General features: G+C 34.7%; 1 protein-coding gene across 1 annotated transcript; it reads right to left on the minus strand.

The window, feature by feature from the left end:
* Window positions 1-323: 323 nt before the first annotated feature.
* On the minus strand, window positions 324-26,707 carry LOC138317972 (BTB/POZ domain-containing protein 9-like). Its single transcript, XM_069259964.1, has 12 exons — window positions 26,573-26,707; window positions 19,443-19,669; window positions 18,762-18,897; window positions 16,744-16,974; window positions 14,182-14,446; window positions 12,709-12,928; window positions 12,335-12,454; window positions 11,040-11,149; window positions 10,552-10,741; window positions 10,060-10,167; window positions 9,711-9,789; window positions 324-6,399 (listed from the first exon to the last, which is right to left on the minus strand). Exons 2-12 carry the CDS (start codon window positions 19,625-19,627, stop codon window positions 6,160-6,162), a joined length of 1,884 nt encoding a protein of 627 aa, XP_069116065.1. The 5' UTR covers window positions 19,628-19,669; window positions 26,573-26,707; the 3' UTR covers window positions 324-6,159.
* Window positions 26,708-26,787: the final 80 nt, after the last annotated feature.

A 26,787-nucleotide genomic window follows, 5' to 3' on the forward strand; every position in this document is an offset into this window, starting at 1 on the left:
AAAAACAATATCTCGCTAGGAAATTGATAATTTATACGGTTCAGTTTTATTGCTTAGTAGGTAAGTGATATCAAACAAATAAGATAAAATGCATACAGACGTTTTCATAATGATTTGCACAAACATTTCTTTGCTCCATTAGCAGTAATAGGCACCAATTGTAGCTCTAAAGACGACACCATTATCTGTCTAAAAGTCTTATGAGCTACAATATTGCAGCTAAGTTGTAATATGTTGGTAACCTTAACTACATGGCCACCACCAGTTGTCAAGTTTACAACAAAATGCACATTAATCTCAGTAAGAAACAACAAAAAAGTCCCTTTTAATATGAAAAACTCTTTAATTTGATAACGAAATGGTATTAATCACTGTGTATCACAATTCTATCCTTAACATCAACTTGTTTATACACAATGAAAACAAACCAACAGCTATTCCTTAGCCCAGACGTTTATATCAAATATAATCCTACTTGGACAGGTACTAACTGTAAACCAAGCTATTTTCATGGCGACTTAATTTCGCATTTTCGTATCAAACAACTTTTTCATTCTGAGTTAATTTCGGTGTTTACAGGTAAAACACTTTGGTGAACTTTTAGCTGAATCTTTTTCGCAGTGAGTTCACAAATACTAATAGTCCATGAAAAGTATGAAAACAAATTGGTTTATAGTATACTATAGGGGAAGCAACGATAACCAGCATTACATCATAATAGCAACAATAACCAGCATTACATCACCATAGCAACGATAACCAGCATTACATCACCATAGCAATGATAACCAGCATTACATCACCATAGCAATGATAACCAGCATCACATCACCATAGCAACGATAACCAGCATTACATTGCCATAGCAACGATACCCAGCATTACATCACCATAGCAACGATAACCAGCATTACATCACAATAGCAACAATAACCAGCATTACATCACCATAGCAACGATAACCAGCATTACATCACCATAGCAATAATAACCAGCATCACATCACCATAGCAACGATAACCAGCATTACATCGCCTTAGCAACGATAACCAGCATTACATCACCATAGCAACGATAACTAGCATTACATCACCATAGCAACGATAACTAGCATTACATCGCCATAGCAACGATAACCAGCATTACATCGCCATAGCAATGATAACCAGCATCACATCACCATAGCAACGATAACCAGCATTACATCGCCTTAGCAACGATAACCAGCATTACATCACCATAGCAACGATAACCAGCATTACATCACCATAGCAATGATAACCAGCATTACATCGCCATAGCAACGATAACCAGCATTACATCGCCATAGCAATGATAACCAGCATTACATCGCCATAGCAACGATAACCAGCATTACATTGCCATAGCAACGATAACCAGCATTACATCGCCATTGCAAAATTAACAAATCAATTAAAGAAATATAACCAAAAAGAAAAACAAACAAATACGTAAGGAGCTTCAGTGCTAGCTGAGAAAAAGAAACAGGAGATAACACTATCAGTTCCTTTTCTTTCACTTTAATACTGTATTTTGCAACATAATATTTAATTGGTTTTGCAATTTTTAAGACAGCTTTGATTAGTCTGAATTTGATATTGTTTTCTTTAGTAACAAACTCTTATTCAACTTCATATCTATTAAGTGTATTTATACAATATAAAACAGACTTGGTGTATTGAAAAAAAAATAAAAAAAATTCAGTTATAAATTTATGAATAAATCAGGCTGCTTTTTAAAATTAGATTTATCCTGATTGCAATGAATTTCTTCCTTTTTGATAATGCTAATTCTTTTCCGGTTTTCCTGCTACCGGTAATATTCAAAAATAATTTTCCTTAATTTTGATCAAAGAAAAATCATACCACTCAAACAAGGGATTTTTCCTGATAAGACCAATTCAGATAAATGTTACAATTTTCATTGACAAAAATATGTAAATGCTGTCATATCTATTATATATTGGTACACTCACTTGTAAATAATAAGGTATTTTCCTTATAGATTAAATGATATGCTTATTTCTCTCTGAATCAAGACAAAAGGATATTACCAGTAAAGTAAAATTACCAAAAAGCATTTTTAAGAATCAAAAGCTATGATAATTACCTTATAAAATTTTAATTTTTCCTAATTATAGCCTCATGCTTCATTTAGGCCAAGTAGGAATTCAAATGAGACAGTTAATGCAGATCTGTATCCCAAAATCTTTGCTTTTGATATTTTCATTCTTACAGCAGTTTACCAAATATTGAACATGTTTTGAATATTTTCTTATTGTTAAAAAGTATGGTTTATGTAAAACATTCTTGCTACAAAACTGACAAACACTTCTGTGTGATATTTCAACCATGATGACTAGTGAGGTACCATATATACTTACTTATACGAACTTCAAGATACAAACGACCAGTGAAGGTGTAAGTATATACAAGTTACCTTAAAAACTTTCTGGTCATTAAATATTGATAACATTCAGCATTTTATACTTAAAGCTTTAAACTTAAGACAAATCATTTAATTTCCATTACATAAAACAACATACTCATAAAAGCTGATGTTTGGTTAACAAAACCAATTATCCTTATCTATTTTCATTTGATAATATCCACACATGAAAAATTGACTTGATGGATTTCATAGATGTTCTCACTATTTAAAATGAGAATTCACAGCCAAAATAATTCAAACTCAAATAACCGTCACCAAATTAAACAAAACATTTTTTTTACATTAGAGCCATCAATGAGACATCAAAATTGAGAAAATAGTTGTCATTACCAGTACATTGTATATTTAAACTGAAAATTTATCATTATGTACATTTTGTTAATGAAAAATAAATTATTATTAATAAACTTTTCATTTATTATATTTTAATGTTTCTTGCAGATTCACATTAAAGGAAAATCTTAATCACCCAACAGATTAAGTGATAAATATTGACAGTCGGTTAAAGTTCCTATACATGTACATCACAGGGGCCTGATATATCGATGTTACCAATCTATACATGACATCACAGGGGCCTGATATATTGATGTCACGAATACCAATGAGAGACTCCAGAACCCATCCAAACAAATCATAACAATGTTCCATCATGCCCCTATCAGTAAAAATAATAAATAATCAACAAACTCAATTTATAAATGAAACATCACAGAGATTTCATTAAACACATTGAATATCAATATGAAACCTAGTAAAACAATATAGAACACACACAAATAAACAAAAACAAAACAAAAATTATCGTTTTCATGAACTAAACTTATATCTGGTATCAAGACCTGGATTTCCATGTGCTTGTTTAAGAGTTTCTTATGTCATTTTAAGTTTGCTTAACATTATTGTATATTTTATTCAGTAAAAACAACTAAACAACAGATCCTGATATGAAGTTTCTGAAAACATATGTATTCAAGTAAGTAGCTCATTTAATGAAATCGTTCACAAAGTATACATTGTGTCATAACTAAAGATTGCACTTATTCATAAATAAATAATAGGGAAGAAGTTTGATTTGTCAATTCCTATTTGATATATAATAGTGCGAAATAATCTTGAGTTCATTAAAACAACCACATTTCAAATACGGTAACTAACAGCTAGAAGGTGTTGTTTTTAAATACATGAGTTGTGCTACAAAACTGGCCAATACACATACAGAACTAAACAAACACATAAAATGGAAAAAGTACAAAGTTTGCATAATAATTAGCACAAATCCACAAATGATGAATGTTATTATAAAAGTAAATTATATTTTAAAAGCCATATTACTGTTATTCTATTATTACATACCGGTATATCAAATTCCTAAACTTTGATTTAATTATTTCAGACCTTAATTCACACTCGCCCCTATAATTCTTTAATGTAAACTTTAAGTCTTAGAATAAGAGCAGCTCATTTGTATCTTCAAGGGTGAATGGGATGTTAGACACCAGATACCTTTTTTTTTCATTTTTACATACAATGATATAAATAACTGGCCTAACCTTTCATCGACTCTGACATACTTTTTGGATAACACAGCAATTGCTCCATCTCTGGATATGTTACAGAGTTGTCTGGTCATGATGGTAAATTGAAAACAGTCTTAAATTATCAGATTTCAACTTAACAAGGTTCTTCTGTACTTGACAAAAACCTTTAGCTACAAAGTCTGAAGTTTGGAAAAATAACTTTTAATAAGATAAAGGGACAGGAATCATATCTACTTCCATTTAAAGACACAAGACATGTATACCATATATATATATAGTATCCATGACGACAATATCACAAATAAGCTCAGGACAACCTCATATATCTAGTACTTCTCAACATGTTATAGAGCAAAATATAATCACCACTATTTAAATATAGGTTTGCATACAAGAGTTTACCTATAGTATATACAATGCAAGTAAATCCTAAGTATAGACTCTTAGGTTCTTGAAATTGTCTACAGTTCCCTGTTCCTGCTGTACATTCCATTTACAAACGCCTTTGCAGCAGATAAAAGTTTAACTAGTCTGATATGAAAGCTACAATGCTTGAGCAACACCTCATAGTTCTATTTCACAACATCAGAAACAAATTGCATATTTTTAGTTCTTAGGATATACAAAATTTGCCATTTTTCAGTTGAAAATGAAATCCACCTTGATTTTTTCAAGCTAGCACATATCAAAAGTACAACATTTAGCTTAAACATCAAACAGGTCCGGGGTCATTTGTGTCAAGTCAAAGGTCAAGAGGGTAGGAAATGAGAAACATTTCCACAATATACTTCTTCAAATCTTAATTTCTTTAACTGTACATAATGTTTTGTTAAATCATCATTTCAGAGATGGGGAGTTAATGTTGACTACAATGAATACACAATCCTTGGCCTTTCAGAAAGAATACCACTTTGAAAGAACTTGTTAAATGCAAAGATATTTATTTTCATTCACTAAGACCACTGAAATAAGCCAATCTAACTTATTATCATTCATTAACACTGTAAAAAATCAGTTATAATTATTTGTCTTGACTAATTGAAAGCCAGTTATTTTAGGTCTGGTTAATAATTCAATGATAAATCAAACATTGACATTCATTTCACATCGTGACCTACTTGAGCAAGTTCCCACATATAATAATCTAATGGAATAGAGCAGCTTTTGCTTAATAGTACTCCAAAAACTACAGTAAAGGTTTAATTCATTAAACCCTGGTTTGTATTCACAACTACATGTATAGTTTATCTACAGAGTTAGCACAAACAGCTTTGATGTTTTCAGACACAAACTGCATATAAATATATATATAATTACAGAGGTGTGATACAGTTCTCCATACTAAGTAAGGTGTAATAAGCCAACATGAGGCAAGGCGGGTCAAGATATCTGTGGGTGTGGGGTAGGGGTGACTGGGGCTGCTTGGCACGAATGAATGGGGGTGGGGATGGAGGGTTAGGAGGAAAAATAAGTGATAAAAATTACTAGAGAACCGAAAAGGAGGGAAAAGGAGCAAGACCGGTGAATCGAGAGGACAAGAGACCTAAAAAAGAGATTGTAGAGAGGTGCTAGGTAGGAAACAAGGAGAGTTTAATAGGTTAATGGGGAGAAACAGGAGACCCATGGGTCTGCGAAAGAAATCCAACAAGAGGCAGGATGCACAGGAGACCCCCATAGATAGACAAATACTAAATAGATGGGCAGAAACTAAGGGGAGGGAACTAACAGTATCAGCGAGGAAATGGTGACTCAATGTAGTCTAAGGATGGAGAAGAGGAAGAAGAAGTAAATTAAAAAGTATAACATGAAAACAATTGGATTTAGTATATTTCTATTAGAAATTAAAAATAAAGATTTGTACTAAATGCTGAAGAATTAGGATTTCTGCAGAAATTCTCACAGTCAAATTCATTGCTCAACATTGTATGCAACAGAATGTACAATCCAATTTTACAGTCTGTCAGTTTTTTTGTTTTAAATGTGTTAGGGAAAAAAAAGTAGGGATTAGGCCAGGTATTTCAAAGGTCAAGGTTAAGTAATGTGAGTGTCAAGGTTGAATATCAGTCCAAAGGTCAGGTGTTTTCTGAATGCTGATGATTTGTACGGAGTGAAGATTCTGTGGGATTCTCTGATGAGCATTTCATCATCAGTCATCCATGTCTTCATTGCTATTGGCATCCATACGATCAGCTTCCGGAGCTTCTTGTGGAGAATAGTCAGCGCTGGCATACTGCTCTGAACTGGGTGTCTGCTGACTGGGGCTATTGGCTGCACTCTGCTGACCACTCTCATTGGTCAAACCTCCAACCAAAGCTCTAGGAATGGACATTGATGACATAGCTCCAGATACTTCTGCTGGACACTCAAAGTGGACACAGTGAAAAACCTAAAGGAGACAGAACACAAGTGTTTAATAATTACAGTGTGGTAGCAATAGTGTTATTTATAGTGTGTTAGTTATAGTGTGTTAGTTATAGTGTGTTAATTATAATGTGTTATTGATAGTGTGTTATTTATAGTGTGTTATTGATAGTGTTTTATTGATAGTGTGTTAGTTATAGTGTGTTATTGATAGTGTTTTATTGATAGTGTGTTAGTTATAGTGTGTTATTGATAGTGTGATATTGATAGTGTGTTATTGATAGTGTTTTATTGATAGTGTGTTATTGATAGTGTGTTATTGATAGTGTTTTATTGATAGTGTGTTAGTTATAGTGTGTTTTGGATAGTATTTTATTGATAGTGTGTTATTGAAAGTGTGTTATTGATAGTGTGTTATTGATAGTGTGTTATTGATAGAGTGTTATTGATAATGTGTTATTGATAGTGTTTTATTGATGGTGTGATATTAGTGGTGTGTTATTGATAGTGTGTTTTGGATAGTGTGTTATTGATAGTGTGTTATTGATAGTTTTTTTTATTGATAGTGTGTTATTGATAGTGTGTTATTGAAAGTGTGTTATTGATAGTGTGTTATTGATAGTGTGTTATTGATAGTGTGTTAATGATAGTGTGTTATTGATAGTGTGTTATTGGTAGTGTGTTATTGATAGTGTGTTATTGATAGTGTGTTATTGATAGTGTGTATTTGATAGTGTGTTATTGATAGTGTGTTTTTGAAAATGTGTAAGTTATAGTGTGTTATTGATATTGTGTTTTTTGATAGTGTGTTAGTTATATAGAGAATACATGGTTAGTATCTTACAATACAAGGTTTATTTTGGTGCGAGACTTAGGAAAGCCAAGATGACGAGGCTTTGCCAAGTCATCTCGGCTTTCTGGGTGGAGCACCAAAATAAAACTTGCATTGTAAGATAATAACCGTGTATTCTGTTTATCCTGCAACCATTATGACATTCAAAACGAAAGTAAATTGCCAGTTATTTACTTGGTTTCGCTCGAAGTGAGACGCTTCTTTGATGTGGAGGAAAAGATTCATTTAGTAAACCGAATGAGAGTGGACTCCATTTTACTTCCGTGGGAAATATGTAAGCGCATTTGCTAACAGTACTAGTGATTCTATTCAGTGTGCACGTGTTACATCACTGAAATAATACAAAAATATCCTATTAAAATCAAAGAATTACTTTACAATACATACCTTTGCTGTGAACCAAGAAAAAAACAACACCACAATACAAGATTTTCGATATCTTAAAAATGGTGTCATTCCGGTGAATGTGACGTCACTTTTTAGCAGGACTGAATGACCTTTCATTCACCGTAAGGTTAAAGTTCAGGGTGAAGTTAGAAAATATTCCGTCAGATGTGGAACAATTTCACTTGATCGTATTACCGGATAAAGCATTTTGTATTGATGGATCAAATATAAGTTTATCCGGCAGTACTTATCGGTCAGTATGAGTGGCAGTTGCAAGATAGTGTGTGTTATTGATATAGTGTGTTATTTATAGTGTTTTACTTACCGGTATCATTCATAGCGCTATGCAGAAGAAGTTCACAGACTTTTAAAATAATTTGGTAAGTTAAACATTTTTAGAAGAATGGAATATCACAGCATCTTATGATCTATTGGTATTCCAGTCAAACATGCTATGAGGAACACCTCTTTATAAAGGACATTTGTCTATAAAGGACAGACTCATCAACCCATTTGACCTCTGTATAAAGGACACTTGACTATAAAGGACAGATTCATCAACTCATTTGACCTCTGTATAAAGGACACTGACTATAAAGGTCAGACTCATCAACCACTTTGACCTCTGTATAAAGGACACTTGACTATAAAGGACAGACTCATCAACCCATTTGACCTCTGTATAAAGGACACTTGTCTATAAAGGTCAGACTCATCAACCCATTTGACCTCTGTATAAAGGACACTTCTCTATAAAGGTCAGACTCATCAACCCATTTGACCTTTGTATAAAGGACACTTGTCTATAAAGGATAGACTCATCAACCCATTTGACCTCTGTATAAAGGACACTTGTCTATAAAGGTCAGACTCATCAACCCATTTGACCTCTGTATAAAGGACACTTATCTATAAAGGACAGACTCATCAACCCATTTGACCTCTGTATAAAGGATACTTGTCTGTAAAGGACATATTCATCAACCCATTTGACCTCTGTATAAAGGATACTTGTCTGTAAAGGACAGATTCATCAACCCATTTGACCTCTGATCTGTATAAAGGATACTTGTCTACAAAGGACAGATTCATCAACCCATTTGACCTCTGATCTGTATAAAGGATACTTGTCTACAAAGGACAGACTCATCAACCCTTTTGACCTCTGTATAAAGGACACTTGACTATAAAGGACAGACTCATCAACCCATTTGACCTCTGATCTGTATAAAGGACACTTATCTATAAAGGACAGACTCATCAACCCATTTGACCTCTGTATAAAGGACACTTATCTATAAAGGACAGACTCATCAACCCATTTGTCCTCTGTATAAAGGACACTTGTCTATCAAGGACAGATTCATCAACCCATTTGACCTCTGTATAAAGGACACTTGTCTATAAAGGACAGATTCATCAACCCATTTGTCCTCTGTATAAAGGACACTTGTCTATAAAGGTCAGACTCATCAACCCATTTGACCTCTGTATAAATGACACTTATCTATAAAGGTCAGACTCATCAACCCATTTGTCCTCTGTATAAAGGACACTTGTCTATAAAGGACAGATTCATCAACCCATTTGACCTCTGTATAAAGGACACTTGCCTATTAAGGACAGATTCATCAACCCATTTGACCTCTGTATAAAGGACACTTGTCTGTAAAGGACAGACTCATCAACCCATTTGACCTTTGTATAAAGGACACTTTGTATAAAGGACACATGTCTATAAAGGACAGACTCGTCAACCTATTTGACCTCTGCTATAAAGGGACACCATTTGACCTCTATAAAGACACTTGCTATAAGGCAGACTCACCAACCCATTTGACCTCTGTATAAAGGACACTTGTCTGTAAAGGACAGACTCATCAACCCATTTGACCTCTGTATAAAGGACACTTTGTTTAAAGGACACATGTCTATAAAGGACAGACTCGTCAACCCATTTGACCTCTGTATAAAGGACACATGTCTATAAAGGACAGACTCGTCAACCCATTTTACCTCTGTATAAAGGACACCTGTCTATAAAGGACAGACTCATCAACCCCATTTGGTTTCATTTATTCTTACACTATACAAACCTCATTTGCTGTGTTTTGCGTCCCAACAATTTTGATAAATGCAACTGGTCTCTTTTCAAATCTGATGAGCTGCCATGACCTGTTCAAGGAATGAATCTTTATTGAATAAAACTCCATCAGCATTGAATTGTGTACTTATAATGATATACCACAAATCAGAACAAATATTCTGAGTATCTCATTCAAACTAAAAAGAATTCTCTGATTAAAAAAGAATGTCTAAGCTAGCAATTTTACTCAGTCCTATACTATGTTTTTTTCAAAATCAGGTACTGCTGTAGTTGAATTAAACAAAAGCTTTTCTTCACCAATTTCTATATTGTTGATAAAGATAGATAACCACACTTACTTGCACGGCTCGTTGTGTTTGTCGGCCACCATGTGCCAGTTCCTCTGATCTGCGGAAACCTCTATGTAGTAACTGTAGCTACGGTCATCACAGTCCCATAGAAGAAGTCTGTAACACAAATGTATAAATCATCAACATCCATTATTAGACCGCACCTATGGCCAACACATCTTAAGTCAGGTTAAGTAAATGTTATTCATCACAACGGTGACAATAATTTATACATTAAATTTTGATATAAAGCCATGCTGGTCATGTGTATGTCTGCCAATAAACAACCAGGAAACATGAACGGTTGAGTGAGTTGAACAATGGGAGATAACTCACCTCATTGAGTCTTCAATGTTCAGTTGAGCAAACTTAACAATGGGAGATAGCTCACCTTTTTTAGTCTACAATGTACGGCTGAGCGAGCTGAACAATGGGAGATAACTCACCTCATTGAGTCTACAATGTACGGTTGAGCGAATTGAACAATGGGAGATAACTCACCTCATTGAGTCTACAATATACGGTTGAGCGAGCTGAACAATGATTGCCCCACTGCCCAGCTGATGACATGTGTAGCCAGAGTCCCAGTCGTAGTTCCGTGTGTCACCATTAATGAGTGTGTTTCTACTCCGACTCACTCCCTCAATCACACAGGCACTAGCTTCAATGGTGGCCACATTCTCTGTGGGGACTGTGTCAAAATAAAATCATCTCAATGAACCACTGAATAAAATTCATGGGGTCAGTATCAAAATAAATTTTGACTTTGACTATCAACCAATTGTTCCATTCCATATTTCAATATAACTGTATGATAACATGGTGAATTTTTCCACTCTTTGCATGTTCAGGATTAAATGTATTCAATCATGATATAAGCTTTTATAAATTAATTGTGCAAAAATAGACAAAGGTAGCTTTTATATCATTCATTGATACTTTTGATAAAATTGACACATCAAAGTTCCATATATAAAAACATGTATTACCTATCAGGCCCTGCTCCAATTTAAATGGCGTCTGTGTGTAGAAACACTCAAATGCTACAATATGGAAGACACGGTTCACAGTGTTGTGTGTTCCAACTATTCTAATATACCTGGAATAATAAAGTTACATGATTGTAAATTATTCCAAGATAAAACATACGAAAAGTTATAGATATCTGATAATGGGGTAAACTTCACAATGTTTTGTTTGTTTGTTAAGGACAAATACCAGTGAGAGAAGCTGATTAATAGTGGAATTATCATCATCAATCTCCAGGAGATTTAATCATAAACGTTCTCTTCAAAACTTTGAATAGAGCATATCAATTGTGATTATAATCCAAGGATATCAAGAATGCAGAATTACACAATCATGTATGTGATTCAGTGATATAAAAAGAATTTTATGAACTTGACACCCTGTTAGTAGCATCTATTGTATTTCGAAAGAAAGATCAAATAGAGTCACAAATAAAGTTGTTTTGAAAACAAAAAGGAACATTCCCTATAATAGGTTAACAGGGTTTTCAGAATTAGGCCGTACCCGGTACTTTTTGCTGGTCAAACCTAGTTGTGGTATGGCCTGATTTGGGCTAAATTACATTAGATAGCATACACATAGGATAGAAAAGTACCCCTGAAATTGCAATTGTACCGCCTTTCCTTAAAGATGATGAAACCCTTGGGTTAACCTTTGGCCTTTTGGTAATACAATAATGAACTAATTTTATTGCACTATTAAGCCAAAATGACCTAATTTTGATGCACTTTTAATTATTTCAATCACTACCTAATACTACATAGATCTACTAACAAGATATTACCTACGATCAATGAGTAATAGACCACTTCTTTTGTTAGTGAGTTTTCAATGAAATAAACATAACATATGCATTTTTAGTAAAAAGGAGAATGCAATTTGCAACATTTAAAAGTTAAACAAAAACTTTTCCATTAAAAAAGCAATAACTTTATCAAAGATTGTACTTACAGAAATCTTTATCACAGGGATTAAAAATTTGAGGTAAATATAGAAGTCAACAACAAAAGTACAACTAGAAAAGAATAATGTAAATCTGGATATAATAATATCAATTATATACATGTACTTACAATACTGATTGAGAGCTAAAGAGTTTATGGTTATCAACCGAAATCCCCGCAGAGCTTTTTATATATCAGTTGAGAGCCACACAGCTTATAATCATGAGTTGACAGCGCCATATCTATTGTTTGATTCACAGTCCTGGACCTACATAAAGCAAACCAGACTCCTGGATGTTTGATCCACTTACCTTACAACTTTAGGAGAGAAATGCATAGTCTGCCATGACCGACACAGGTACTTTGAATGATCGACAACTCGCTCGTAGTCCTTGTCATCCATTGACACCTCTATATAGTAGGAGTAAGACCTGAAAATCAATATCCCAACCACACTGTGAATATATATATCTAGGAACATCACCTTGGCAAGCTCCTTTAAATACATGTATTTGAAAGACTCTTGTTAATGTCACTGTGAAAAGTGAAAGACCTGACATATTAAGAGTGCACAAAGTCTTTGGGTGATTCAGGCATGCTGAAAATGTTATCTCCATGATCTTTAATAGTATTAAAGTTTTAGTCCTAATATATACGTAGCTAGGTATCAATCATTTGTACAAACCTCATGTCTCTGTCCCACAGCAGTAACTTAAAACCATTGACAATGTACGGTTGACTGAGACGAATGACTACCCCTTGACCCTCATTATCGTCAATAGGGTGTCGTGTGAACCCTCGGTCAAGGTCATAGTTTTGACAGTCTCCATCCAGCAGAGCGGCTTTCATCTCGCCTCGGATTACCTGGGCTGAGTGTCGACTCGATGCAACATTTTCATCCAGTACTGAAGAAAGCAGGATAAATGTCATGATTTTGGATATCTAATGCATAATTAAAAGATGTTTTACAGTTTATCTTGTTTAACTTCCATTTACATGTACATGTAACAACAAGGGTCATTTAATGAAGCAGCAGATTTAGAAAGTGGACCAAAGATGGAGTACCTGAAGAAAAACCATCAACCTATGCTCCCTGCCTGGAAACTGTCCCACTTCAAACTTGAAATCAAGAGTTGGATAATGTTTATGACCCAAACAGGGTCTATACTATTTTATAAATGTCACTTGTTAGATAACTTCAAAATACTCTGAGTTAAGTTTCTGTCAAAGGCTTCACAATTCTATTCAAATCATATTTTTCAGTTCTGTTTTGTCAGCTTCTTGATGTCAGCTTCTTGATGTCATTAAACAATATCTAGAATACCAATCGCAAGGTATTGGATTTTGTAAATGAGTTACATTGTTCACATATATATTTCCATAAAACCTAGACGATAAATAGAAACCTTAACAAAGTAATAAAAGAGTATACATGCACTACTTTTCGTGTGATTGGGTTGTGTAGTGGTTAAGCCACTCGCCTTTCACCTAGCCGGCCGGGGTTTGATCCCCGGCACGGACGTGAAAAGGTCAGGGGTCACCTCCCACAATAAGACCCCTCTCCGGCTTACACCCGGGCCATCGAGCTAGGGTGATTTACATAAGATGTGTAACTTGTTTCTCAATCGATGTAAAATAAATAAAGTTTATGTTTATATACTTTAAACTTTTTGCTTCATCAAATCATGAAGTGTATATATAAAATTAATTGTCTACACTACATAGTCAAACCTATTGTATATCTATTTAATTTTGTGGGTGTACAATTTCATCAAATACTACTTATTTGTGGGGTTTATTTTTGTGAATAATTTTTGTTGCCTTTGAAAGTATCATTCACACAGTACAGCAGGCTATATGTAAAATCATGATTTTGATATAATTTTTCGCTAATTTGGATGAATCAATGAATTTGGCGAAATAGCCCCCCTCCGTTCCCCAACTTAACTCACGTCAGTTTGCATGTTTTTATGCGTTATGGGTACTTTTTTGAAGTTCCTAAAGAAACAATAAAATGCTTCAAATAAATTGAATGTCACAATAAAATCATTAAAATATATTTTAAAATGTCTACATATAAAATTAATCAGGTACATATTAACAACCTAATAAGTTATATATAATGCAAAAATAATAGGAAATGTTAAAGAATACTTACCGAGAAATCCTCTATATTCTAACTCCATGTCCCGACACTCAGTTTGTATCTTAATAGCGTCCAATATGGCGTCCGGTGACACAAGTTTGGTTGATCTCACTCTATTCAATAGTTCAGTCAGGGACATAAGCGGCAGACGCACAGCTTTGATGATTGGTGAAGGGTCCGAACCCGTATTCTGCTCAGCCCACTCACACACTGTGTTGAAAATGTCAATCTCCGGAGCACAGAATGAATCTCTCGAAATCAAGTCTGTCACTGAACACTGAAATCACATGACATAAATCCTGGTCAGCTAATATCTATAATGTGAGGTCTGTGTCTTTTAAAAGCTTAAGTTAGTTCCTTATTAAAATAAAATTGAAGCATGTATGAATATCAAATAATGCAAGAACAATGTTACAGACCGATTCTTCTTTTAAAAAAAATTATTTTGAAGATTTCACTTCAAAACTGTATTAGTCAAACATAAGATTTAAATTTCTTCAATGTTGAATGACTTAATCCATCACGTAACAAGAGGCCCATGGGCCTTAACGGTCATCTGATTATTAGCACAATACAACATCTTTTAAAGATTTTAGACATTTTGACCCCTGTTCACAAAAAAATATTTCAAGATTTTAAGATTTTAGCCTATTTGACCCCTGTGACCTTGGAAGAAGGTCAAGGTCATTCATTTCGACAAACTTGGTAGCTCTTCATGTCACAGGCCCAATATCAGGTCTCTAGGGCTCCTAGTTATTTTCAAGAAGTCGTTTAAAAGATTTTGACCTATTTGACCCCTGTGACCTTGAATGACAGTCAAGGTCATTAATTTGAACAAACTTAATAGCCCTTCATCTCAGCATGTTGCAGGCCAAATATGAGTATCCTAGGCCTTTCAGTTCTTGAGAAGAAGTCGTTTAAAGATTTCAGCCTTTTTGACCCCTGTGACCTTGAATGAAGGTCAAAGTCATTCATTTGAACAAACTTGATAGCGCTTCATCCCAGCATGTCACAGGCCAAATATTAGGTCCCTAGGCCTCTTAGTTATTCACAAAAAATTGGTTTAAAGGATTTTTAGCCTATTTGACCCTCTGACCTTGAATGAAAGTCAAGGTCATCTATTTTAACAAACTTGGTAGCACTTCATCTCAGCATGTTGCAGGCCCAATATGAGTATCGTAGGCCTTTCAGTTCTTGAGAAGAAGTCGTTTAAAGATTTAAGCCTATTTGACCCCTGTGACCTTCAATGAAGATCAAGGTCATTCATTTGAACAAACTTGATAGCCCTTCATCCCAGCATGTCAAAGGCTCAATATCAGGTCTCTAGACCTCCTGCTTATTCTAAAGAAGTTGTATAAAATATTTTAGCCAATTTGACCCCTGTGACCTTGAATGAAGGTCAAGGTCATTCATTTTTTCAAACTTGGTAGCCCTTCATCCAAGCATGCTACAAACCCAATATGAGTATCCTGGGCCTTTTGGTTCTTGAGAAGAAGTTGTTTAAAGATTTAAGCCTATTTGACCTCTGTGACCTCGAATGAAGGTAAAGGTCATTCATTTGAACAAACTTGGTAGCCCTTCATCCCAGCATGCTACATGCCCTACATGAGTATCCTGGGCCTTTTGGTTCTTGAGTAGAAGTCGTTTAAAGATTTCAGCCTTTTTGACCCCTGTGACCTTGAATGAAGGTCAAAGTCATTCATTTGAACAAACTTGATAGCGCTTCATTCCAGCATGTCACAGGCCCAATATTAGGTCCCTAGGCCTCTTAGTTATTCACAAAAAGTTGGTTTAAAGGATTTTTAGCCTATTTGACCCTCTGACCTTGAATGAAAGTCAAGGTCATCTATTTTAACAAATTTGGTAGCACTTCATCCCAGCATGCTGCAGGCCTAATATGAATATCCTTGGCCTTTCTGTTCTTGAGAAGAAGTCGTTTAAAGATTTTAGCCTATTTGACCCGTGTGACATTGAATGAAGATGAATGCCATTCATTTGAACAAACTTGGTAGCCCTTCATTTCAGCATACTACATGCTCAATATCAGTACCCTAGGCCTACTGGTTATTGAGAAGAAGTTGTTTAAAGATTTTAGCCTTTTTGACCCCTGTGACCTTGAATGAAGGTTAAGGTCATTCATTTGAACAAACTTGGTAGCCCTTCATCCCAGGAACCTACAGGCCAAATATTAGTACCCTGGGCCTACTGGTTATTGAGAAGAAGTAGTTTGAATGAAAAGTTTACGCACGGCGGACGGCGCACGACGACGGACGGAGCATGATGACTCTAGGTCATCCTGACCCTTCAGGTCAGATGACCTAAAAATGTGCTTTGAAATTCATACCAATACGATTTAAATATTCAATTATAGTTTGAAACAATTAATTTATATTCATAAAGAATCTATGAATATTCAAACAAGAAGCTAACAATATAATAATACATGCACAAAATTAAAATGAATATTCATTTACATTCGAACAAGCACACAGTTCAAGATTAAATCAAATTCAATTAAAAAAATTAATAAAATTTGGCGAAAAAATTATGAACTAGGTCAAAATATCTAATTACCTCTGAGAGTGATAGAAACGCCTCGCTCTGGAGAATGTCCTGTGCGTTTCTGTCAATGAATTCCTTGCACACGTTGCACAGAGAAGCCAGACTGTACACATTGGCCAAGTCATAGATCATGCAGACGTTTGTCTTATTCAGAATGGCTTTTAAATATTCGGATATGGAACCTTCTAGTTCCAAGAATCCATATCGATGAGACATCGCTAATATATCCAGAAGGGTCTCCTCCTGAAGTTCAGAAATAACACTTTATTGCAAATTCCATCTCATTTATGAATCTAAAAAAATGCAGAAACATTTTCATTTGATTCTTTTGAGAAGAAATCAGGAAAGGTATGTGACATATACGATGCAAACAATCACAGAGAATGTGGTATCAATAAAATCTCCAACAAGTGAACAAGGTACCCAAAAGTACATCTTGATGTTAATTAAGCCAGTATTACAACCATGGTCTTCATAAATGTCCGCTTTTATCATGTTTATTTCCTGTGATGTAAACAAATTAATTGCAAGGATATATATAAGAAGTGTTAGAGCCTTTCATATCTTGTAATAGAGAGTTGTCTACATTTAAAATAAACTTAGCTTAAATACATGTACCAAATATCTTTTTTTTTTTTATTTCTCTCACAGAATTTTGATGTGAATCTTTGTTCTTTAGAATGCACCTTACTTTCAAAGATATACCTATCATGTGTGAAGATTTTTTGAATTTCTTTCGATGTACTAAGATGACAAGACTTTGAATAACCTAATTCCCTATCAAACAACCTGCACATATAATAATCCTAATAAACATTCTCACAATCCTTATAAACACCCCTCATAAATCCTAATAATCACCCCTCTTATATCTTTATAGACTACTCTCACATATCCTATACACCCTCAGATATCCTAATAAACAACCCTCACATATCCTAATAAACAACATCACTTATGCTAATAATCACAACTCTTATAGCTTATAAACAACCCTCACATATCCTACACCCTCAAATATCCTAATAAACAACCCTCACATATCCTAATAAACAACTTCCACATATCCTAATAAACAACTTTCACATATCCTAATAAACAACCCTCACATATCCTAATAAACAGCTTTTAACTATCCAAATAAATACCCTCACATATCCTTATAAACAACTTTCACATATCCTAATAAACAACCCTCACATATCCAAATAAACAGCTTTTAACTATCCAAATAAATACCCTCACATATCCTTTTAAACAACTTTCACATATCCTAATAAACAACCCTCACATATCCTAATAAACAGCTTTTACATATCCAAATAAATACCCTCACATATCCTAATAAACAACTTCCACATATCCTGATAAACGCCCTCACATATCCTAATAAACAACTTCCACATATCCTAATAAACAACTTTCACATATCCTAATAAATAGCTTTCATATATCCTAATAAACACCCTCACATATCCTAATAAACAACTTTCACATATCCTAAAAAACAGCTTTCATATATCCTTAAAAAACAACTTTCACATATCCTAAGAAACAACTTTCACATTTCCTAATAAACAACTTTCACATATCCTAATAAACAACTTTCACATATCCATATAAACACCCTCACATATCCTAATAAACAGCTTTCACATATCCTAATAAACACCCTCACATATCCTAATAAACAACTTCCACATATCCTTATAAACAACCCTCACATATCCTAATAAATAGCTTTTGACTATCCAAATAAACACCCTTACATATCCTTATAAACAACTTTCACATATCCTAATAAACAACTTTCACATATCCTAATAAACACACTCACATATCCTAATAAACAACTTTCACATATCCTAATAAACAACTTTCACATATCCTAATAAACAACTTTCACATATCCTAATAAACACCCTCACATATCCTAATAAACAAATTCCACATATCCTAATAAACAACTTTCACATATCCTAATAAACACTCTCACATATCATTTTCAGATTTTGTGAACACGGTTATACCTTGATGTCCAGTAAGTTGATTCGACTAGTGTACATGTATCGCAGTAAATAAGAAAATGCTGTGGCAGACATATCCTTCAGTTCAATTTCTGTTGTCCCTGGTAACGACTCCTTCATTCCTCCGAACAGCATTGCCCTGAACATAGATTGGATATTAAATAAAATTAGCTTTAACAGTTTAGTTATTAGCTTGCTAACAGTGAGCAAAATTAGAATATTAACAAAACAATACTAATGGTGATGGATTTAAAAACACAGAATTTACTCGGTACACAACTGAATATTGACATCCAATGAAGGTTTATCCTTTAATTTACTGTTTTATCTGATTGAACATCCTATGATTATTTATTGTAAACAACGTAATGGGAGGTGGATCTGTAACAGTCAGTATATGGCATTTCATGATATACATTACATGCATGGGGATGTGATAACCAGATGGTTAATAAGATGTCCTGACATATCGTTATCACCACAACTTTAATTTCCACATCTGGGATTGAATAAAATCTCAGGAGGGGCAGTTGTCAGGCACTGACCATTGGTCGATGATTTTTCTCTGGGTACTCCAGTTTTTCTCCATCTCTTAAACCTGACACATTCTTAAATGACCTTGGCTGTTGATATGATGAGAAACAAAGCAATCAATTACATAGATACTATGCTTGCTAAACATACCTAAAGTAGACTGATCTTGCGGCCAAGATTGCCTTGTGTGAAGGGAAGCGTGTTCCCTCCACAATAAGGGTGAGATCACTATACTCTGAACTGTCCACCAATTCGCCGAGGTTGTCCGAGAGGGATCCGACATGGTCCACGATTCCAGCAGGTGTCGGTGACCGTAACTGGTGGTGATCACACATCCTGTTCTATATATGGATGTACACTGTCTCCCTCTCTTTGTACTGAAACACAAAAAGAACATCTACAATGAATTACTTTTTATTATAACACTTGAAAGCTTCCTCTGCCTAAACTTTGGTCATGCCAAACTAAAATTTATTACATTTTACAATTTTGAGGGATTTTGGTCTCAAATAAGGGAGGTATACACACAGCATGAATATTTTTTTTTTTTTATGAGGAAATTCTATACAAAATAATCCCAAACACATAATTTAATTTATGTAACAATTTTGCTTCATTTATGTATCATTTTTCACATTGCACATGCTTTCTTTGCTTTTTGAAGTATTGTTATCAGATTTAGTTGTCTGGTAATTAAACATGTCGGTAATAAATCAGTTTGTCTGTGTAGTTTTTGCAAGTCCTGCATATGACGGTCAGTTAGGGAATGTTGCTTGACATCGTTTCTGAGGAATTTGTCTCACAAACCTTGCAATATGTGTTGTTTAACCCAATCCCACTTCCTCTGACCCAGCTGGGGAATTCAGAATTCCATGCAGGGTTGAATTTAACTAAGTGTTTTGACGTTTGAGAAGGCTCTGATGAATGATGATATTTAGGCATAATTACAACTGATTACATATAGATTACTTGTCTACCTACACAAGTAAATAAAAGGCGAAAAGTTAGTCTTCTCCATTTGCTGTACTTATAAGTTACCTGTTACCTCTTCTTAGACACCGTATACGTAGTTAGCTGGTTCCAGCTAGTTATCTTATCTTCATAAGGAACATTCATGTAACTTCCCAGCTTAAATTTCAAATAATAATAGTACTAATATAATTAATTTACAGTCAGTTTTGCCACATGTTATTCCTAAATTAAGGGACCAAATTTTTTTTCATACAGATACATGTAAACATGATCATGATTTAACCACTAAAATAAGTGGTCAATTACATCTGCTGCAACAGCATGATTGTAGGAAAGAAATTGTAAATTGAAAATTTTGGGCAATATCAAATGTATACACATCGTTTAACTGCAGCTGTATCAACATATTAATTAACCTAGAAATTCCTGCAATAGTGCCTGTTTGTAGTTATATAAAAGTCAACCTTATAATGATCATGGTCATTACAGTACAGTCTGTGTGTAGTTATATAAAAGTCAAACTTATAATGATCATGGTCATTACAGTACAGTCTGTGTGTAGTTATATAAAAGTCAAACTTATAATGATCATGGTCATTACAGTACAGTCTGTGTGTAGTTATATAAAAGTCAAACTTATAATGATCATGGTCATTACAGTACAGTCTGTGTGTAGTTATATAAAAGTCAAACTTATAATGATCATGGTCATTACAGTACAGTCTGTGTGTAGTTATAATAAAAGTCAACCTTATAATGATCATGGTCATTACAGTACAGTCTGTGTGTAGTTATATAAAAGTCAAACTTATAATGATCATGGTCATTACAGTACAGTCTGTGTGTAGTTATATAAAAGTCAACCTTATAATGATCATGGTCATTACAGTACAGTCTGTGTGTAGTTATATAAAAGTCAAACTTATAATGATCATGGTCATTACAGTACAGTCTGTGTGTAGTTATATAAAAGTCACACTTATAATGATCATGATCATTACAGTACAGTCTGTGTGTAGTTATAATAAAAGTCAAACTTATAATGATCATGGTCATTACAGTACAGTCTGTGTGTAGTTATATAAAAGTCAAACTTATAATGATCATGGTCATTACAGTACAGTCTGTGTGTAGTTATAATAAAAGTCAAACTTATAATGATCATGGTCATTACAGTACAGTCTGTGTGTAGTTATAATAAAAGTCAAACTTATAATGATCATGGTCATTACAGTACAGTCTGTGTGTAGTTATATAAAAGTCAAACTTATAATGATCATGGTCATTACAGTACAGTCTGTGTGAGTAGTTTATATAAAAGTCAAACTTATAATGATCATGGTCATTACAGTACAGTCTGTGTGTAGTTATATAAAAGTCAAACTTATAATGATCATGGTCATTACAGTACAGTCTGTGTGTAGTTATATAAAAGTCAAACTTATAATGATCATGTCATTACAGTACAGTCTGTGTGTAGTTATATAAAAGTCAAACTTATAATGATCATGGTCATTACAGTACAGTCTGTGTGTAGTTATATAAAAGTCAAACTTATAATGATCATGGTCATTACAGTACAGTCTGTGTGTAGTTATATAAAAGTCAAACTTATAATGATCATGGTCATTACAGTACAGTCTGTGTGTAGTTATATAAAAGTCAAACTTATAATGATCATGGTCATTACAGTACAGTCTGTGTGTAGTTATATAAAAGTCAAACTTATAATGATCATGGTCATTACAGTCTATAATGATGAGGGTCCAAAACAAAAATTTAGAATACCGCAGGGGAAAAAAATAGGACATGCCAATCCTGACAGTACCTGTTACAATGTGTAGTTGGATTTCAATTATAGTGTATACATATTTGACCGTTAAGTAGCAACACATGTGAAAGTTATCAATGTCGCTTCCACAAAAAGCATAAACTTTTATGATTAAGATCTAAAGAAAACACACTGTAATGGTTTTTGTTTATATTGTGTGATCAAATTACAAACAAGTTATAAATACAAATCTGAAGGATAACAAGAATGTCATGAATCTAAAGAGTAAGTGAGGTATAAATCGAAACCGCTGAGTGAGGTATGAATGGGGGGAACCGCTGAGTGAGTGAGGTACATTTGGGGGGAAAATGTCATGTGTGTGAGAGTGAGGGAGACACTAACACAAAAAAAAAAAGATAATCAAATAGATATATATATAATAATGTACAGATAATTTCTTTAATGTTTAACTAGAACAAAGACCATATTGATTACCTGATTTCAAGATGAGGAACAGGTAATTAAATAGTTAACATGTAAATTATGACATTTTTACATTTTTTGTGTCAAAAAAAAAAAAAAAGAGGCCCAGAGGGCCTGTATCGCTCACCTGGTTTGTAATGCCAGAGTCAAAATTTTTACAATCTCTATTCCCCTTCCCCCAAGAATTTTTGTGGCCAAATTTGGTTATATTCCATGCTGAACTCTAAGACAAGTAGCAATTTAAAGGATTTACCTTTATTTCCCTATTGGGCCCCGCCCCTCCTGCCCCGGGGGGTCAGAGCCAAAATTTACAAAAGTTCTGTTCCCCTTCCCCTAATGATGTTTGTGCCCAAATTTGGTTACAATCCATGCAGAACTCTAAGACAAGTAGCGATTTATAGGATTTACCACTATTACCCCTATTAGGCCCCGCCCCTCCTGCCCCAGGGAGGTCAGGGTCACAATTTATGCAAAATCTGATCCCCTTTCCATAAGGAAGTTTCTGGCCAAATCTGGTTGCAATCCATGCTGAACTCTAAGACAAGTAGCAATTTAAAGGATTTACCTTTATTTCCCTATTGGGCCCCGCCCCTCCTGCCCCCAGGGGTTCAGAGCCAAAATTTATACAAGTTCTGTTCCCCTACCCCTAAGCATGTTTGTGGCCAAATTTGGTTACATTCCATGCAGAACTCTATAAGACAAGTAGCAATTATAGGATTTACCTCTATTTCCCCTATTGGGCCCCGCCCCTCCTGCCCCGGGGGGGTCAGAGCCAAAATTTACAAAAGTTCTGTTCCCCTTCCCCTAATGATGTTTGTGCCCAAATTTGGTTACAATCCATGCAGAACTCTAAGACAAGTAGCGATTTATAGGATTTACCACTATTACCCCTATTAGGCCCCGCCCCTCCTGCCCCAGGGAGGTCAGGGTCACAATTTATGCAAAATCTGATCCCCTTTCCATAAGGAAGTTTCTGGCCAAATCTGGTTGCAATCCATGCAGAACTCTAGGACAAGTAGCGATTTATAGGATTTACCTCTATTTCCCCTATTGGGCCACGCCCCTCCTGCCCCAGGGGGGTCAGAGCCAAAATTTATACAAGTTCTCTTCCCCTACCCCCAACGATGTTTGTGGCAAAATTTGGTTACATTCCATGCAGAACTCTAGGATTTACCACTATTACCCATATTAGGCCCCGCCCCTCCTGCCCCAGGGAGGTCAGGGTCACAATTTATGCAAAATCTGATCCCCTTTCCATAAGGAAGTTTCTGGCCAAATCTGGTTGCAATCCATGTAGAACTCTAGGACAAGTAGCGATTTATAGGATTTACCTCTATTTCCCCTATTGGGCCCCGCCCCTTCTGCCCCCGGGGGGTCAGAGCCAAAATTTATACAAGTTCTATTTCCCTTCCCCCATCGATGTTTGTGGCAAAATTTGGTTACAATCCATGCAGAACCCTAGGACAAGTAGCGATTTATAGGATTTACCTTTATTTCCCCTATTGGGCCCCACCCCTCCTGCCCTCGGGGGTTCAGAGCCGAAATTTATACAAGTTCTGTTCCCCTTCACTCAAGGATATTTGTGGCCAAATTTGGTTACAATCCATGCAGAACTCTATGACTAGTAGCGATTTAAAGGAAATGTTGACAGACGGACGACGGACGGACGACGGACGGACGACGGACGCTGCGCCATGACATAAGCTCAACAGACCTTCGGGCCAAGTGAGCTAAAAATGAAAACGGAGGTCCAAAACCACATATATGAACATGACGCATATATATACATAAAAGCTGTATACATGTATATATAAGTCACTGCATTTAAGACTGAGCATGGCACCAATAACATTTTCAGAATTCTGTAAGTTAATATGTCCTAGGAAGAGAATGATAATGAGAATGGTTACCTGACTCTCTAGGTAAATGTAAGTTATATTTTTGACTGTTTTCAGATGAAGTTGCTTGAAATCCCAGAAGCTGTGATAAGTTTGGGCCAGGTAACAAAACAGTTGTTTCATGCCTTATCAGTCAACAGTCAAAACTCTTTCCCCTTGGTGGTGCGACCAACCCTATCAACTGTTTCCCTCGGCCTCCAGCCTCAAGAAAAAGTTCATCAGATTGTAATTCGTCTAATTAAACACCTCAGGAAAAAAGTTTTGACTGTTGACTGATATGGCATAAAACAACTGTATAATGATTTAATTTCCAGCAGTTTCAAGACAAAGACCTCGGAAATTTTCTGTGCACAAGAGGGAAATCATTACATATGATTATCTTTTACATGCAATTTCTTATACATTTGTATTTATGAAAGCACATACACAGAACACAGACTTTTCCAAGGCATTAATGCATATATGTTTTAACGTCTGTGCACTGTATATAAAACCTACACAAACTATAAATGCAAGTTAGTCTGGACAACCTCTCCATTGTTGGATCCTATTATTCCTATATATGTCAATGGCATATTTTATTACAAGAAGGTGTATTAGGAAACACAATGACCACCTCAAACTACATAATGATCTCCATAACTAAGAAGAATGACCTAGACCTGTGGAATGTGTTTTGACACATCCAAAACTTACATTATGTCACTGCTGAAGAAAATGACTTATTTTATCAATTAACATTCACAATTGTATTACCATCTCATCTGATCTGAAATGGGACAATCACATATATATACAGTATATAATAAAGCTAACTTGATACCTAGTTTAGTTAATTAAAAGAAGCCTACAACATAGACGTCCCAGGGTCATTTGTAGATTTGCCCTTGTTCTCTTGACACTGGTTTTACTGGTATATGGCTCAATATGTTGGAATTGAACCCCTAACCCTTTTAAGTGATGGTCACAAAATGGAAATCAATAATATCTTACTTGACAACATGACATTATTATTCAAGGAAACATGCAGTCATACTATTTAGTTAGTCATGGGGACTTAACCAACTGTTGGAACAGACTAAAGGATCTAAATAAAAATCCCCATTATACAAAAAACAACAACATTGTTTACCGTAATAATGATGTTTCTATTCAAGGTGGTTGAAGGATTTTAATCTATGTAAGCAACATCAGATGAAACAATTTTATGTTCCTGTCAGAAACAACTGCAGAATCTGTGTTAAATCAATGATAGACTTAACATGTACACATATTCCAACAATGTAACCTGTATACAATTGAACTAGCATATCAGGTGCTATAAACCATCTCAGCATGATAACCAGACAAATATTAACATTTATCAGTTTTGTGAGAACTGCAAGATAACCAAGGTATAAGTACATCAAGACTGGAACCAGCTTGACACGATTGTAAGCTATTTGCTAATTCGACACATTTTGTTTATGTACATTTACAAGAGATCAAAGAGGGTAACAAACATCAACTGTAAAAATCCAAGATGGCTTCATGGTGGCCATATTGTTTTTACGATCAGTCTGAAAATCAGCATGACACGTGCACTCCTATGGGAACCTACATATGAAATGTGAGACAGATCCTTGCAGTACTTTCTGAGAAATAGTGGTAGCAAGCCTTGTTTACGGACGGACGACTGACCATGGACGAAAGGTGATTTGAATAGCCCACCATCTTAAGACTAAAAACTTCGATTGTATTAGAATTTACATAGCCATTCTGTACTTTTTATGTCTGTATAAGTTAGTTACTTTATCAAAATTAGCTGAAATTACATGTGCGCAAGATCATGTGCCACGCAAGATCATGTTCCTTCCCTGTATAGGATGGAACATAATTAGAGCATGCCTAATCTATTTACAAATTGTAATTTGATACTTATCATTGCAAGATAATAATCAACAAAAGTGTTGCTTTTAAAGTCATTTTTACCAAACTTAGAACATAATAATGTTAAAAAACGGGGAAACGATGTAAATACTGTCGTTACATGTAATTACATGATAAATAGGATTATGAAATATTTCAAGAATTTTGAACATGAAAATCTATTTTTAGGAATTATTGATTTGTAAAAAATAATGTTCAGTTTCAGATATCGAAACTTTCAAACTTACCAATATATAAAAGAGTTTCCAAATTCAATTATGGTCGTATCTTTCGAAAGCTCATTGTGAATTTAACACATAACTTTCGCTACAGCTCCTTCGAAAATAAACATTTCCGACATGTTGTTTACTCCCGGAAGTAATAATCTAATACGCGTTATTAGAATGTCAACTGAATGAATTTTATTTCCAAGTTCTACATGAATTTTTCATTGATATCATCA

This window comes from Argopecten irradians, chromosome 3 (genome assembly GCF_041381155.1).
Source record: "Argopecten irradians isolate NY chromosome 3, Ai_NY, whole genome shotgun sequence".
Taxonomy (NCBI): Eukaryota; Metazoa; Mollusca; class Bivalvia; order Pectinida; family Pectinidae; genus Argopecten; species Argopecten irradians.